This window comes from Lissotriton vulgaris, chromosome 12, assembly GCF_964263255.1.
Source record: "Lissotriton vulgaris chromosome 12, aLisVul1.2, whole genome shotgun sequence".
Lineage (NCBI taxonomy): Eukaryota > Metazoa > Chordata > Amphibia > Caudata > Salamandridae > Lissotriton > Lissotriton vulgaris.
In genome coordinates this window covers 227,214,162-227,232,555 of record NC_141700.1, presented here as the reverse complement: position 1 = coordinate 227,232,555, position 18,394 = coordinate 227,214,162, and the positions used below count along the sequence as shown (strand labels likewise).

Here is an 18,394-nt window from a genome sequence, read left to right as displayed (position 1 = left end):
CCACCTGATAACCACAGATATGCACCTTCAACCTAGAAAGCTCTCTGGAGCTCACAAGAAGCTGATTTTCTCTGAGTTCTATATCTGAGGTCTCTTTTTACTGTACTGTTCTGGAAACTGGAGGCATGGCTCTTAACTCTATTACCTGTGCGTATATCAACCAAGTACCCTGGGTGTACATGCAGTTAGTGCAGAGATCCTAGATAATGTGATCTCCTGACAATTTGTCATGTTGTCACCCCAGCCGCACATGGATGGCCTCTTGGTTTTGTGTCTGATCTACCTTTTCATGATTTGTCATTGACGAAAGAAGACGGCCCTGTCTTCAGATCACCTTCACAAAGTATTCACCTTATTCCACAGTTTAGAATTTAATAGGGAAATTAGGCAACTGAGGCACAGGGGAGAAACAGAGGGTAAAAGAGAACTGGGTGTTGGATACCTAAAAAGAAAAATAACAAATGAGAGGGCAAAAAAAGAGAAAGTAAGAAAGACAGAATGGGTAAAGGTGGAAAGTCACATGGATCCTGGAAGGAATCAGGGGTGTCCCAATGGGGAGAGCAGCCAGGGTCTTCAGTCCCAGACACCACACTCTAGAAGGCCCCAGTCTGTCACTTCTAAGTGTATTTATATATCATAGAAGCAAATGTCAGCCATCACCAGATGGTTCATAAGGTGAAGTGGCTTCAAAATGTGTATCTGGACACATTATTTTGACCGATAGGCTAATGCTATTTGATGACCAGGGCTTACTGGATGTTAGTGACCTGGCTCCCAAAAAAGCGTTTAAAAAGCCTAGAAGGAGGGTAGATTGCCTTGCATGGAACTACTTACTGTTATGCGCATCAACTTCTTGGGCGGCGATGGTTATGTTTCTCCAAGCACTGGTTTCTCTGTCGAAGGGCTTTCTACTGACAATGTTTCCAGAAGGTTGAACTATGATATGGCCATCATCACGGCTTCTAAGGATGTGTCTGCAAGGTTTTCAAAGATTACAGAAAACAAAATTCAATACGTAATGCTTTGCACAGTGTTTGTGGCACACTTTCATTTCTAACAACCATGTTATTTGCAAAGCCTTTTAAACCATGGAACCACTTTTTAAAATATTGGTAAATGTAATAATGGCTAACTGTATCGCACAAAAGACAAACTAAATGATCTCTCGGTGCCTAAAAGATAGGCAGTATTAACCACAACAACTAATCAAATGGCATCTGATTGAAGAAAGGTGAAGTCCTCTTTCTTGAAAACATAAATTATGAACATGCTGTCTAAGCCAGATTTAATAAGTTGGTGCTTTCTGTGTTATCCCTTTTATCATTAAAGAGAATATCGAACCCTGGGGGGAACCTGCTGTATCTCTGATGATACTTGGGTTTATCCTGTGGTGCTTTAATCATCATCAGTCAATTTGAGTCCCCATGAGAAGTAGTTTCATCCTATTTGGAATTTTGTCAATTGCATGCAAACATTTTTTTATCCAGACACTCTTAGACCCATAAATTAAATAAATGAGCATAACATTACTGTAACATTTAATTCCAGTAAAAAGTCCCTCATAAAACTTATACCGAAACAATTACACCTAATATATTCACACATTTACAAAAGTAAAAAGTGCATGTGCCTCTTCAACAATCATTTCATAGAAATATTTGTGACATAAAATGGTCTTATCAAAAAGATTTTGCAACTGTTTGAATGAAAGAATTTGGTATAAATCAATTATCCTGTAAAGTGCAAAAAAATACACCTCATGGAAGCAATTTGACAGCTAGTTTTATATATTTTCTCTCCTCCTCCAAAAATATAAACATTCCTAGTTACTACTGCAGTAAAGACCAGAGAAGGTCAACCGAGCATTACTGTTTCTTCAGCATGCCGGCGGAACCTGGGAAGCACTTGGTGCTCCTGGATCTTGGATGCTCATTAATTGGTGATCTACTTTGAAACTAAGCACATCTACAGTAGAGGAAGCACCCATTTGGCTCCTTCATGACACCCAACGCGGGTTTGATGTTCTTTATCTGCTTAGTAAGGTCCTGACTTAAATGAGAGAGGAGAGGATGCAATTTATTTTTTCTTTGAAAATCCTCCATAGCAGGCTGTGCCCTATTGTGTTTATAGTCCTTATGAAGACCCCCCATGGTGATTTTGTCTAACCACACTCATTGTCTGGGGGCCAAACTGTCGACTCAATATGAACAGGCGTACCATGCCCAAATAGACATGTACATGACAGGATGAAAATCTTAAGTCTTTTTAGGGTTATCTAGTGCATCTGGATGCTAAAGCACATTTCTGTATATATGTTAATTGTGTTTAATGTTTTGATTGTCTACTGAGTTAGCACCTGTGTTATTTATGAGGCACATATGTATGTCATAGACATTGTTCACAGTCTGCATTTAGTCTTGTCCTTTAGTATTTGTGGATGTATCATCACATACGATATATGACTTTCTAATAAAATGCTGATTCATTTTCAAGCAAATATTGTGGTTGTCATTTGTCATGTTTAGTACTATTTATGGCCGTAGTTTGCTTCTGTGTATCATTGATTGATAGTCCTAAAATCTTTGTGGACCGATTACTCACAGAAAGCAATTATTATTTTCATGGCAGAACCTCTGTCGTTATACTGCTGTAATTGCCCAGATTCTGCATGATACTGGGAGACCCCATTATTATTGATGAGAAGCAATAGCAGGTAGATCTGCCATCTTGGAGGTTCCAGGAGGAAGAAGAGTTTGCTGGGAACAACTAGGAAGGTCAGGTCTGCTCCATTGCTGAGGGATTTGTGAGTTAGACTCATAGTCTCTGGGCGTTAAAAGCACCACGGTGGCTCCAGTGAAATGTACCTCATGCTGTTGGCTGGAGTGCTTTGCGCGTCACTCCAGCAGCCATTTCTCTTTAATGTATAGAGATGGCCAAGACGGAAATACCAACATCCACTGGTGATCATGAGTTGTTGCCTTTTGGGATTCATAACATATTGGATTGGACTAAATGGATTGAAATTGACTGGACTGTGTTGATTTGTATCGTGCCATGTCAACCAACTTTGCAAGATGGCAATAAGTACAGGACGATACACATAACTGATCCAACAAACTAAATGAAATACGCTTGCAGTGTACATCGATTAAGTTACACATTGTGAATGACATTTTAAATGAAGGGTTCATAGGTTTAAAATTTGGGTTTTCCACATTTGGGGTACAACTTGTTAGTCTACATTTATTACACTTGAAATAATGCTAGAAACAAGGTAACATTGTGTTGGAATCCTTTTGTCTTATCTTACTCGCGATACAAGTTGTGAATAAGTCAAAGTCTCCCGGTTATAGAATGGACATATATGATGTGATCTGTCTTGAAGTTATCAGAGTAACATCCAATAGATTTCCTAGGCCTCAAAAGAGAAGTACAGACTTTTCAGATCAAAGGAAATTTGACATGCATTTTTTTACCCTTCCTAGACTTATTATCTTATGGATAGTATTCGAGTCAGAAAAATCTGTCGGAGAGCTCTGATTTACAGTGATTGTATATTGCTCCACCTCAACCCCCAACATTAGTATGCACACACGTATTGGTATTTTACTATACACTTTTATTTATTACATACTGTTCTTCATCAAATCATATGAACAAGAACGACCACAATAATTATAATCAACTTAGTGGACAAAATAGTAGAAGGGTGAATGCCTAAATACATCCCAATCATATTCCCTTACCTGTCCCTACTCAATTATTCATAACTCTTCCTAAGTTACTAATAGCTCATATACAAATACCCTATTTTGTTTCAATGTGCTGTGCCATGAAATGAATGAAATGAAATGAAAATGAAATGAAATGAAAATAAATTTATATCGCGCTGACTAAGTCCAATGGGCATCAAGGCGCCTAACCCAAAATTATTTACATGTCCCGAGAGCTGATTACTGGTACGCTTTCTTGAAACACCATGTTTTGAGGGCCTTTTTAAAGAGGGGCAGTGAGGATAAGGACTTAAGTTCCAATGGAAGTGCATTCCAAAGACGCGGGGCAACTGTAGAGAAGGCTCTTCCTCCCCATCTGGTCTTCTTAGTCCGAGGGATCACCAAAAGATTCTGTTGTGATGAGCGCAAACATCTGCTGGGGACATAGCCAGAGAGAAGTGATCCCAGCCCATCAGATGTTCCAGCTTTCAGGGCCCTATGCACTAGACAAATGATTTTAAAGGAGATACGATGCTCTATAGGAAGCCAGTGGAGGCTCTTTCTGGCTAGTGTCGCAGAGGAGGAGCAGGGAATGTCCCTATCTTTAAGCCACTAGGCCTGAAGTCAGGACTTGTCTGTCAGCATCCATCTAGCAACAAGTTCATCTTTCATACCCGACCTCAAACACATATCTTTTTCATATATGACGATCTGTTGAGCAAGGAGGAGCTCGCTCTTCCCGGCTACTGTATTTGCCAAAAAGCACAGTTAAACAATACCCTCATTCTCGTTTCGGAAGCTCTTTTTTTAGATTGTTCTGACTTCTTTGATATGGAACTGTACAAGGTCATACGCCCATAAATTATTCCTAGCTATTGTGTACTGCTAAATGTTGCAGAGTGGAATAATCCCTCTCAGGGCCTATTTTCTTGAGCAAAAGTGTATTTTTAGGCCTTTTATGCATTTGCCGACTCCATGCACAATGCTGGATCATTTTGATATACAGCAAAGCATGTGGTGTGTAACAATAACAAAAAACAAAACCCCATTTTACATTCTGTTTTGTGTGAGGTTTTCCACACCATTTTACTCCCATCTTGTACGCAAATGAACCTTTCACATCAAAGCACCAATAATCAATTATCTAAATGTATGAAAAATACATGTGTAAATATGTTCTATCACTTGTGGACTAGGGTCAACTCTTCATGCTTGAGGAAGTAAAGCCCAATATCTTAGATCTCTCATTTCTTTTTGGCATCATTATTCGGTGAATCATGTCTTTTAAGTCTTCTCTTGCACTCATACTGCCAATGCAGAAAGACGTTGTATGTAACATTATCAAAAGATATAAATATTCTTGCCACACCTACTGTTCTGGTTGCATGAGGGTCGTATCAATCTATTTGTAACTGGTAGTAGATGTGCTGTTTATTAATATGTATAATATTTTATGAATTATCATTGCAGATCCCAGGTCTCAGGTGGGCTGATTGGTTAGAATGGGAATTATTTTCTCAGCTAGTCAGACATGTAAGGAGGTTTTCTGGTTGGCAATCCGCATAAGAGAGAAATTTCAGTGCAAGAAACATTGACTAAAACAATTCTTGAACGAGCTATGGTATTTTATTCTGATTTGTGATAGAGATACATATTTATTACTTTACCCCATGTTGCAATGGCCCTCGAAGATTTTTGCTACTGATAAAACTGCTCCCAATTAGTCAATAGAGTCCAAAGAAACTTTAGCCATCTTCAAAATATTTAGGGCAGTGAAGATTTCAGACATATTATATTTCTTAAGACATATGTAGCAATATTTCTGGAGGGTCCATTTAAAGTTTGGCAGAGAGGATATAGAAAATGCAGTGACCTCTCCTGCCCACCAAACGCTTGGTCAGTAGGACATTACACCTCATGCTCTATTTAGAGTGGAAAGTGTAATGTCTGTCTTTTCTGTTTGTCATCACCAGTTAAATAGTGGCAGTAGTATAAAGAAAAAAATAATATTGATCCCTCTACTCCCTGGAAGCGACCTCCACAGGTGTGGAGTCATTAGAGAGGTCAATAGTTTTTATTTTTCAAAATTAAACTCCTGCTTTGTGAGTTTGTTTCTAAAAAAACAAACAAAAAAGTTGCATGATTGACAATCTGAACAACAAGGGTTTATCCACCCTTTTGTTTTGTAGGAAGATCCTTTCAATGTACAGATATGACAGCTGGGATTGATGGCGGAGGCATTGTCCTCTGCCACCTTGATGGCTGGAGTATCAGCCATCAAACTCACAATTCAGTCCTAAATTCCATTTGTAGATAACCCCTCCAGTTAGTTCCACAAGTATACTACAATACTGCACGTAATGCTAATTTCTACACTTCAGCGAATTATTATCTATAGGATAAAATTAGGTAAATATACTTTGATGATCAGAACTGAGCTCAGTTTTCATTACTGCACCAACAGAAATTCCTGCAACATACCATTATATGTTAATTTCAATCATATTTTTGTGAAACAAGAAACTCGAGACCTCAAAACTGTCTTATTTAATATAACCACATTTGATAGTGTTTGCTTTCCCTATATAAGGTACTAGTCCATTTTTGGATCCAACATTTATCGAACTACTTGTTGGATAGTTTTCACTGTGTGGTGCTTTTCCCTTACTCTAGAGTTCTATGGCTGAAAACAAAAAAACAGTGTGAGGAAGGGGAAGGTAGAATTCCGCAATTGAAAGCAAGCCACAGTCTAATATTCTTGGGTAACAAAACTTGAATTCCTACAGGTGTTTCTCCATACTTATTCACATTGAGACTCTTTGGATGATCTGACGTGCAGTGGCTGAGCACAGGATCCCGTTTGGCTCAAAATAAAGTACTATTTTTGAAGATATCAAGGTTATTTTTCCAGTAGCTCTTGTATTTGCTTCAAAGGACTTTGAATTTGATCCTTGAATCCCCCAGGAGCCAGTCGGGTGCTTCAAAAGCTTGTTTTATGGGGCTTCTTTTCCACTGGTTCAGGCATAATTATCATCCTGGTTTTAGAGTTTTGTACCCTAATAATGAGGTTCTTCATGATGCCAATGTAGACAATGTTGCATTAACCCAGACTTACTATTACCAGCTGTTTCTTCATTGCAACCTGATAGTCTTTTTAGATAAATAAAAGAATGTTGATGACAATTGAAAGATGCAAGTGAATGTCCTTGACCATCATACTGACTTGAGAAATAAAAGAGCTCAGAATTGAAAATATGTCCCAAATTCCTTGGTTAATGAGATTAAGCCATGGTTATGGATGCAATTGAATGGCAACAGGGCATCATCAGCTCCTCTTATGGCTGAGATTTCAGGCTGAATTCCTTTCATGCACAGGAAACTCTTTTCCCAAGTGATGGTGTGGTCCAAGCGTGTGGCGATGTTAGTATCTTTCCCAGCTGGAACTCGATGTGGGGTGTCAGTGTTTTATGGAAAGTTTGCCTGATTCTGCCCGAGGGACTGAGCCAGAGGGGTGCATTTCAATAGCACTATGGAAAGATGTTTGAAATGGTCAAAGTCATAGTTTTGGCTTTATTTATTGAGGAAAGATCAAATCCATTCCAGGGCACCCGATAGTCCACCCCATATCTCGGCAATCTTCTCAACAATATACAGTATTATGGTCCATGGTGTTGTTAGAAGCTAAAGGATCAAGGATTATGAGTGCTGATCTCTTGTTTTCATTGACGAAAAACAGGTTCAGGTGTTGCTTTAGTGAATAAAGAGTAGGGGACAGTATTTTCTTGTTTAAGCAATGGACTAAGACCCTGCTCTTTAATTTGACTACACCTGCGTCACCACTTCCTAACCAAAACCCTGCAACTGTTTGTGTCTGTGAAAGCTTAATGCCTAAAGGAAGAAAAAATCATCATACAACTTTGATGTTTCGACAGAAGTAATGAATATCTGCCAATTTACAGATATTGTTTGTGTTCCCAGTGCTGTGCAACATGTCAACTCTCAATGAAACCCAAATGCCAACAATAAGTTGCATATGGAAACTCTTAAGATATAAAACATATTACATTAGCACTGATTTTATTTTCCAATAGTGAGTGCCATCCTACCTCTATTTACTCATCTTATCATGCACTACAACTTCGTCAGCTTAACACTCCTTTCTTTTCAGGTTTTGCCTACAGAGAGCTTTTCTTATTTTTGTGGGAGACCTACTGGCTTCAATAGAATACCCATAGGGAGCTTGGTTCAGCCAGCTGCTCATGAGTCAATAGCTTTCATGTCTATCTCTGCTCCCTGCTTCTCAGTAGATGGCTTGCCTCCCTAATCTTGACTTAAGCCCACACAGAGGAGCATTGTTGTTGCACCATGATTTAATTGGCTAAGAAGCTGTATCTTTGGGATCTTGCATTGTAATGCATGCAGGCTATTTTCTATCCCTCTCTTTCATTGTTCTGATACTCTCCTATATATAGCTGTTTGCCATCCTTCAACCTCCTGTTTTTTTAAACTCTATCCCTCATTCCCTGGCTCTGCATGCCCTTCCATCAAAGGCCAATCATCTTTTAGTGGATTTTAAAACGTTCCAAGATGGCCACCCATGTGTGTGCATGTGCAGTGGCCACATTACCACAGGTTTCCCCACAAAAAAGGGAAAAACCAAAACGATCCAAGCTTTGGCAAAGTAACTAGGTCTATTCCTAGTGTCACAGGCAAAATCTATTGGCTTTGCCAATGCTTGTTTTACTTTAACATTCCATTTCGCTTTTGTCAGCCCTGACATCTTTCCTCTAATGGTTCCCTCTTTCTTTTGGAGTGTTCATTACGAGAGAAACGATTTTGCATGAATCCTGTCAAATTACTGCAATTCATGTCCTATTTTGAAAATATAGCATTAGAAACTTTTTTGGGGAGCTTTTTAGTATTTATACTTTTGGTAAGATGGGCATGTGAAACCCCCCAAAAAGAATACATAATAATCTACGTTACATTATGGTGCTTTAGTTTTAGGGCATCGTGTACCACATGGTGAACACATGAATATATTGCTAAAGATTCAAAAGTACCCTAGAACTGAATAAAATTCCCAAAAAGGAGAAGAATCCCCGAAAGAGCAGGGTTTGCATCTATTTTCAGATGCCATATTGCTATCAGTTTTCCAAAAGGGATGCTAGCACATATACTTCACTACATCCAAAACATAAATACTAAATAAATAATAAATTAATAAATATTTGCATTTGGGCATATATATCTATACTACTATTATAAAGAGAGAACTGTGTCCTTTGACCCAGGTAAACTCGAAAAGTACACCACCAATCCAAACACCCAAGACATCTTTGAAAACCTCAGGGCAAGCAGAAGGACATAGGCTATTAAAAATAAAAAATATACGTTGTTTAAAAATTTTTGAAATAAAAATAAAGTAGTCCCTTGCAAGTAGCGCCGGACGTGACGTCTGCTTGATGACATAATTTGCGCTCCCTGGCAACACTTCCTGAAATGACGGCGAATCGTGCTGCCCGGGGTGTCCGAGGCTGTGCAGCTCTGCGGATCGTGCCCACGTGCGTGCGGAGATCATTTGCGCTCCCTGGCAACACTTCCTGAAATGGCGGCGAAACGTGCTGCCCTGGGGGTCCGAGGCTGTGCATCTCTGCGGATCGTGCCCATTGATGGAAGATCGCGACCTGCTGGGAGGACTGCCGCGGCCCTGCTTGCTGCTGGGCGAAGTGGCGGCCTGTGCGGGCGGGGCGCCTGGAGCAGGACCAAACAAACCCTTAGAGCGCGGACGGGGGTGAGTCCTGGAGTGACTGGCGCTGCTTCATGCGCGGGAGCGGGAGGTAGCAAACGGTGAATTATAGGAGGAAAAGCGCCTGGAGCGGGACCGGCGGCTGAGGTAAGGCCCAGGCTCTCTGGGACACGGGCGGGAGGGGGTCGGGGCGGGAGGGTGATGGGGACGGGAGGTTGGCCCTGAACAACGGCGGCTGAGGTAAGGCTCAGGCTCCGGGACATGGACAATGCTGTGGCGGGCGGGGTCCGGGGCGGGAGTGCGTGCAAGCCTGAAATGCTGCCCCCAGCCCCCTTCTGCCCCAGGCAACGCTGGGGCTGGCTGCTAGTATATATATATTGGTAAAGAACACCTAAAACTATGAAATTCAAAAAGGTTCTCATATGTACTTTAAATCTCAAATCTCAACCAGTGATTTAAAGGTTTTACTCACTTGATATTTCTGTTTGCTGCATCAGGATCTTTCGCAGAAACGTAGCCAATAATTGTGCTTGGCATATTTTCTTTGACTTCAAAATGGTACGATGGTTGACTAAAAACAGGCGGTTCATCCACATCCAGGACATCGATGATTATCTCTGTGGAGCTCTTCATCTTTGGACCTCCTCCGCGATGGATTGTTGGATCAGTTGCTTCAACATTGAATCTGTACTGCTGTATTTTCTCAAAGTCTAAAGGCTGAAAAAGATGTAAATTTTGATGTTGCATTTTTCAGTTTTAGGATAAAGAAAATGGAATTAAATTAGATGAAAGTGTGACTCTAATGGTTTTGATCTGGTGGGTACAATAACATCTTGGCACTAGGTAAGATGTTTAGGGAAATTATATAAACAAGGGGTTGGGGAATGGGGCCAGATGAATGGCATGCAAAAGAGATTTTACAACTCTTTCCAATGAAACTTGATCTTTGGGTGAAGACAGGCAATCAAAACAGGTTGTAGGAAATGTATTATACTTGACATACAAACTGAATAATTACAAATGAGTGATGCACTACTTAATTTAGAATTAAGGAGATACATTATTTATATAGCCCTGAATTATTGTAAATCGGTGGTTCTTAACTTTTTGATATCTGTGGATCTCCACTGAATCATTACTGGAAGTCAGGAACCACTGCTAAAGCAGTTTCTGGGATTCAAACCACAAAATATTGTACAAAAAATACTGAAAACATTGTACATCAAATACATACACAAATTATTCAATATTGTATTTAATTCACAACCAAAGAATAAGGCAAAAACTAAATTTGAAGTTTACTGGAAAAGTTGAAGGTTTTCAAAATGTTATTTTATTTCCAAAATACAAAGCAATATTCTAGACTCCAGCAGATCACTTTGTATTTTTTCTTCCTACTCCATTCTTTTTTATTGGTGCATTCCGGTGCTGCATCAATTGAGGCCACACATTCTTCATACTAGATTCTGTTTTCTCCTTCAAATAAAGATGAGGGCTCCAACTTAATGTTTAGCCTCCAATTTCAAATTCTTTCATGTTTACAGAGTATTTGAAAACGTTCAGTTTTCAATTTTGCATTTCTATCTGTATGCACATTATTAATCTGCTAATGTCATTAAATGTTATAAACAGTCAAGGACCCCTTGAGTAAGCTTTGCAGACCCCAGGATTCCGCAGCCCACAAGTTAAGAACCACTGGTCTAAATCCTATCCTTTAAATGACTATCTGTGATGTTTCTCTTTTGTCAGTGAAAAAGTAAGCAAAGGTTTCCAAATGTTCAACAGTACTTGAAACCAATGGAAATTATGTTAGATTAACCTCCTCCCAATCACAAGTGAAAGTTGAGTATCTACATGGGGGCTCTTGAAGTAACAATAAAAAGATTTTTCCTTTCGAACCGGCCTATCACAGCAACTCTGAGAAGTAGATGCGAAAGAAGGCCTAGCATAGGAAAAATGAAGTGAATTTTCTACGTTTCAGCGAAGGATGACTGTCACTGCACCAATAAACAAAAGGTAAAATGTAAGCAGTCCGACTAATTTGAGATTACAATAAAATTGAATAGAAGGCATAATGAGAGCTGAGCTATAACCAAAACCAGGGATGGAAGGATACTTGTTTGCAGGCCAATTGCAATGGCAATAAATACATTGTGTCCGCAGTTTCCCAAAAATGAACACAAAATATGTGTGAGAAATCTACTGCCTTATTGATGAAAAGGAAGTAGGCGGGAGCAAGCTCTTCACATTGATTACAAATGGCAGGTTATGCCTCATCAGGCCTTCCCCAGCATCCCTGACCAGAAGGTTAAGTGACGGATAGGGTACACCTGCACAGAGCTGGTGGAGCACAAATTTAGTGCTTTATGAGCTTGTGCCTCATTTATACGCAGTATACGATAACCATAGTTATCGTGTGCACTGTATTATAAAACAGTAAGTGGCTACATTTACTATTAACAAGAGACACACATATATTCAAAATGTAATCAATATATCAACTCCTGCTATCCTTACCTGTTTGATAGCCCTCTTTGATGCCAAGGTTGCCCAACTTGCAACCATGCCTGAGTAACATGTATTTAACGTGATATAATTAATTGAAAGTGTCTTGATTTTCTCTTCTCTGCAGGTGTCTGCAGGTGTCTATTCCAGCTCGTTAGCTGGAATAGGCTTATTGTAATAGACTGATAGGTAGCTGGAGTCTAATGAGAAGTTGTCTTTGGACATGAAGACTGAGACAGTGGGAGGGATCCTCCTGTACGAGACAGAATGTACCAATTTTACATTCAAGGTCTTCCAGATAGTTGCTCTTTTACTTAGTATTGGGAAACTGGAGAGTTTACCGGCTCCCCTAGAATGAGTTTTCCTGATTGATCTGTTTGCTTGGAACTGTTATCAAGAGGCTACTAGAAGTTTCGTTCATGCTTAAATTATGGCCTGGCAGTTCGGGCTGGACTGCTCCCATGAGGAACAGGGTCAAGACTGATTTGAATATTGCTGGGACCAAAAAGGGATGGCATAGTGAGCAAAAAAACTATGGATTCAACCCAGATCTCTTGACTGGGGCTGAGTGGTTGAAAAGTTTCAACACTCCGTCCATCATCTTGTTGAAACAACATCCTCTCTGTCATTTCTGTGGAGTCGCATTGGATTCACAGTATTTGAAAATCTTTGCTGATGTTAGCTTCTTTCTTACTCTTCAAGTCAACAATCAAAGGTCCATATGACCAGTGGGGAATCTCTATGACAACATTGCTAAAAGATTGAGATTCAAGGATCCCCACTCCATCAGAGCTCTCACAGAAACAATGAAGACAATTACAGCAGGATCAAGGATATTTGGCCTTCACACTCAATGTTACTTTGAAATTATGCAGGCCTTTTCTAGTATGAGTGTAGACCGAGTACAGAAGGAAAGTGTTCTCAGGGTTTAAATGAATGAAGAGTGTCTGTGTGGGTAGGAATATCAGTCACAATGAATAATAGAAAATAGTCCATTCAAAATGAGGTTGGGGCTTCTGAATGAGTACTGAAAGAATGAAGAGTGAAGCATGCATTAAAAAGGGATGTAACATTTGAGATAAAATTGAACTAAAGATTTTGGGCCATATGCATCATACTTCCGTTTAGCGAATTCCAAATAGCGAATTTTAAGGAATCGCTATTTGGAATTCGCAAAACAGTATGTATGTACAAAATCGCTATTAAATAGCGATTCTTTACCATTCCTAATTTGCGATTAGCAAATTGCTAATCGCAAAGTACCCATTCATTTCCATGGGCCAGGAGGCCCATAGGAATGAAGGTGCAATTTGCGATTAGCAATTAGCTAATCGCAAATTAGGAATTTCTTCAAGGGTGCAGGGGTGTCTCAAGAACATTACTCCTATGTGACTTGAGCTGTGCAAGTGCTAGTGTAAACCGACATTCAGTATGCAACTAAGGGCAGGAAAAATTCCCATCAGTTGCCGCTCTGTACCACCATTTTTTCATCATTTGGGGACTCCATACCATGGAGTTGGCACACAGAACTGGTCACACTGTGAGTGGTAGGTGGACCGTGTGAGTATGAAGACCGATGTGAGTGGTATTTTAAGAATGATGTCGGCAAGGTTTACACTTAAGGGAAGCAGTGCAGTGAGGGATATGTGAAGGTGTGTAAAATTAGGTGGACTCGAGTAGAAAAATAATTTATTGGTTTCTCTCGGACCCCTAAGATTAAAAATAAGTGCAAATGAGTAGATTTAACAATATATCTACATGCAAGTGGTCAACATGTTTCTGCATTTATCAGGAGTGTTCCCTATGCATTCTTCAGGACCATGGTTTTGCTACTGCTTGCTTACATATGTGAAAAATAAAAGTTAAAATGGAAAATTTCACCTGGAAAGCAGGTGTAGAATCTCCGCCACAGTCTAAAAACAAGTCACATAAGGAGAGACGAAAAGAGAAAAACACAACATAAATTATGGAATGCACTAACAACATTACGCTATTCCAGTGCTCACGGATATGCAAATAAGCACGAACATGGTAACACTCACCCAATACTTGTGGGGAAGGCGCCTCACCTCACCTGGCAGGAGCTCAGGTAGAAAAGGAGCACTGCTCTGTTTAGCAAAAGAACAATAACAGGGACATTCAACCGTGTCAGTAGGACTAAGCAAAAGAACTCGGTATGTAACAATGTATTCGGTGATAGACCGAGATAGCTACGTGTAACAATAAGGGCCGTAGTAGGATGTTCGATGCCCGTATTGTTGCTCGTGGAGGACTACCTAAGGCACTCACCTCTCCGTCAGTGTCTCCAAACGTCCCTCTGGGCTCTTCTGGGGAGGCACCGAGCAAGGGAAATGGGCGGGTATATCTGTGGAGAGTGCTGGGCGAGTGTGATGCATGATGGGAGTTGTAGTTCCTCGCTAGACGGTAAACAGTGGTGTTGGACTTTTTGAGGAAGACTAAGTGTAGTTATAGTGACATCCATGGAATGGGTTCATTGAGACCATCTTTGTCACTATTAAGTTTGTACACCCATTTTTGCTCAATTTTGAATAGGAATTTACCGACATCTGGACAATGATCGGGTATTATCGGTTGCTCTAAGATCGTCCATTGAAATTCACTCGGCCCATGTCCTTTCTCTAAAAAGTGTGCTGTTAATCGAGTAGCTTGTTTTCGACAGCGGACTGTGCTCTTATGTTCTCCAATTCTGATTTTTGTTTTGCGGGTTGTCATGCCGACGTACCTCTTTGAGCAGGGGCACGTGATCATGTAGATCGTGTTTTCGCTATTACAGTTGGTGAACCTGCGCTGCTGCCAGGGGCGCGATGTTCCAATGTCAACACTGGTGGTCCTTGTGGTTTGAGGGCATGCTGAGCAATTGCCACATGGATGATGTCCTTGCACAGGTGGCATATCCCATAATGTTCCGATTTGTCGGGGTGTTCTGTTTTTCGGTCTGGTATGGACCAGATGATCTCTTATGTTCGGTCCTCTCTTGAATGCAAAAAGGGGGGGTGGTAGAGTGTCTCCGCTGGTGTTCAGAATGGACCAGTGTTTAGTTATGATCTTACGAACTTCATTGGACCTTGTGTGGAACGTGTTCACAAAAGTCATCCTCTGGGTCTTCTCTTTTTGAATAGCAACCTCTAAGAGGGCCTCTCTATTATTATTAGAGGCTCTTTTCTTGGACTGGCGGATAATCCTCGCCGGATACTTCTTTTCTCGCAAGAATTTGGAGAGTGTCCCAGAATGTTTCTCGAATGATTCTTTTGTTGAGCAGTTTCTTTTCAATCTGAGAAATTGTCCAAATGGTAAATTTTCTCTTAGGGATCTCGGGTGGCAACTTTCAAAATTGAGCAACGAGTTGCGTGCCATCGGTTTTCTGTACAGTTCTGTGTTGAGCCCATCTTCTGTGACTACAATTAGGAGGTCAAGGAATGGCAATTCCCTTTTACTGCATTCCACAGTGAATTTCAGAAACTGGTTGCAGTTGTTTAACCAACCGTGGAATTCCTGAAGGCTGGTCTCAGTGCCTCTCCATACCACAAGGATATCGTCTATGTATCGCTTCCAGAGTCGGAGCGATACATAGTAAGGATTGTCCTGATGCAGGATTTTAGTTTGTTCTAAAGCATGGACGTACAGATTCGCCAAGCTTGGCGCAAAAACACTGCCCATGCTGGTGCCAGATGTCTGGAGGTAGATGTTATCCTCAAATTTGAAGTAGTTTTCCTTCATTGCTAGTTCTGCCAACTCCATGATGAATGAGACCGGAGTGATTGTTTGTAGGTCTCTCTGTTGGAGGATGTTGCCCACTACTTCCAAGGTTTCAGTTTGGGGGATAGATGTATATAGGGACTCTACATCAAAGGATACTAGTAGGTCCTGACTGGGGTCAAATTCTATAGTTGGTAGGAGTCGAAGTACATCTTTTGTGTCCTTTAGATAGGTGGGCATTTCTTTCACAATGGGATTAAGGAAAAAATCAACAAAGGTTGATAGAGGCTCCAGTATGGACCCAATTCCAGAGATGATGGGTCTGCCTGGTGGTGGTCTTTGGGGTTTGTGCACCTTTGGCAGACAGTAGAAATAGGGGATTGTGGGATGAGAGGTGCACAGAAATTGTCCTTCCTGAGGGGTAATCCATCCTTGCGATGTGGCCTCCTCTACCAGATGATTGATTCTGTTTTTTAATCTCTCAGTTGGATCATCTTTTAGAAGTTGATAGGATCTGTGGTCCTGTAATTGTCTCAAGCATTCCTGTCTGTAGGTGTCTTTGTCCAGGATGACGATACCTCCGCCCTTGTCTGCAGGCTTAATTATGATGGAATCGTTGGTCGTAAGTGCTTGCAGAGCTAATTTCTCTTTATTTGGTAGGTTAACATAGGATCTCGGTTTCTTTGTTTTGAACAGTAGGTCAATATCTGTTTCTACTGCCTCCTCGAAGGTTTGGACCCTTGTTGGTAATCCAATCGTAGTGGGATTGAAGGTGGAGGGTCTCTTCAAACCAGTGTTGGCAACAGATCCAATGTTGTCACCTGGATTTTGTTTTGCAAAAAAGTAGTGCAGTCTCACCTTTCTAAATAGTTTTGAGATCTCGATTTGGGTATTGAACTGGTCTCCTTCATGAGTGGCCACAAAACCAAGCCCTCGATTTAGGAGATTCTCTTCATCAATGGAGAGGACATGGGAGCTCAAATTAATCACGAGGCTGGGTGGTCGGTTATCCCGCTCGTTCCAGCTCCCTCTTGTGGTATCCTCTTGCCACTCCTCAGGTCCATGGTCGGTTGTTGTACCGGGGATGCCCAGCGTACTTGTGGTCCTTGTCCTTGTCCTTGTCTCCTCCTCCCTCTGTTGCTCCTCTGGCCATACCCTAAAAAAGGCTGCTGACCTTGGACTTGTTGTATTTGCGGTGGGAAGAAGGGATGTCCCATTGGAGGGAAATTGGGGCCATACATCCAGGGACCCGGTTGCCAATATTGTTGGAAATTATTTTGACCGAAGTTGTTGCCTCTGCGGCCTCTTCTGTTACCACGTCCTTTCGAAGGACCTCCGGTACCTCGTTGCGATGTATCTGAATCGCTGGAGTTATCATCCGAGCTGGAGGTGGCGTAGTTAGAGCCTCTTCGGCCTCCATTTTGATTGTACGTGGGTGGGACATATGAGTCACTAGTATATGGGTATACTTTTTCTCTGGAGAACTTGGCTAGGTCTTTTTTGAATTTCTCCATTTTCGTGAAGAGTATCGATTCCTTAAACTCGGTATTCTTCTTATTGGTATCGTCCTGTCCAGTTTTAAAGGCAGGGTTTTTTAGGGTTGTTTTGATTTTACCCTCTAGGAGTTGTATTTCAACCAATATTTTGTCAGCTACCCGTTTAGCCGTTTTGATGATTAGGACCAACCAGTCTCTGGTACACCGCCAGGCAATGAGAGACCAGTCTTTAAGGAATTCTTTATCATCCAAAAATAACCTTGGGCTATTGGTCACAATAAGACCTGATGGTGCACAGTTACCATGCAGGTATTGTGCCATTATGATGCCGTGTACCGTGGTTCTGGTGTGGGATTTTTTTAAAACCAGGATCTTGTTCCACCCCTCATCCGGAGTGTTTGTTACGAGGGGGGCATTCTCTAGCAGGCTAGGGTTTTCATCCAAAATATTTTGGATTTCCGCTTCCTCAAAAGCCAAACCACTGTTTGATGCCATTATACGTGTTTTTATCAATTGCCAAGTTCCTACGTAAAGGGAGTGTCCTGTGATTGAAACTTATCGTCAAAAACAGAGCTGGAAAACAGACAAAATATGCTGTTAGGATGACAGACAAAGAAAAACGTTTGCCTGTATTTTTCAAAAAGACCCACAGCTGAGGCTGTACACAATCACGAAACAAAACTACTTAGGGGAGGGTCTGAGGGCTGTTTAACGACTCATACTGGATACATGCCCCAATCATAAACCTATAACTACAAGAAGTATCCAGGAGTCAGTGTTTTGCTCGAGACTTACTCCTATGTGACTTGAGCTGTGCAAGTGCTAGTGTAAACCGACATTCAGTATGCAACTAAGGGCAGGAAAAATTCCCATCAGTTGCCGCTCTGTACCACCATTTTTTCATCATTTGGGGACTCCATACCATGGAGTTGGCACACAGAACTGGTCACACTGTGAGTGGTAGGTGGACCGTGTGAGTATGAAGACCGATGTGAGTGGTATTTTAAGAATGATGTCGGCAAGGTTTACACTTAAGGGAAGCAGTGCAGTGAGGGATATGTGAAGGTGTGTAAAATTAGGTGGACTCGAGTAGAAAAATAATTTATTGGTTTCTCTCGGACCCCTAAGATTAAGAATAAGTGCAAATGAGTAGATTTAACAATATATCTACATGCAAGTGGTCAACATGTTTCTGCATTTATCAGGAGTGTTCC

General features: G+C 41.0%; 1 protein-coding gene across 1 annotated transcript in view; it reads right to left on the bottom strand.

Moving 5' to 3' along the window:
* CDH5 (cadherin 5) overlaps nucleotides 1–18,394 on the bottom strand; it is a 294,784-nt gene that overhangs the window by 85,043 nt on the left and 191,347 nt on the right. The window contains exons 7-8 of the mRNA XM_086947719.1: nucleotides 9,935–10,179; nucleotides 835–974 (exon numbers count right to left, since the gene is read on the bottom strand). Of these exons, the coding sequence (XP_086803845.1) occupies nucleotides 835–974; nucleotides 9,935–10,179 (385 nt within the window). The remainder of the gene's footprint in view (nucleotides 1–834; nucleotides 975–9,934; nucleotides 10,180–18,394) is intronic.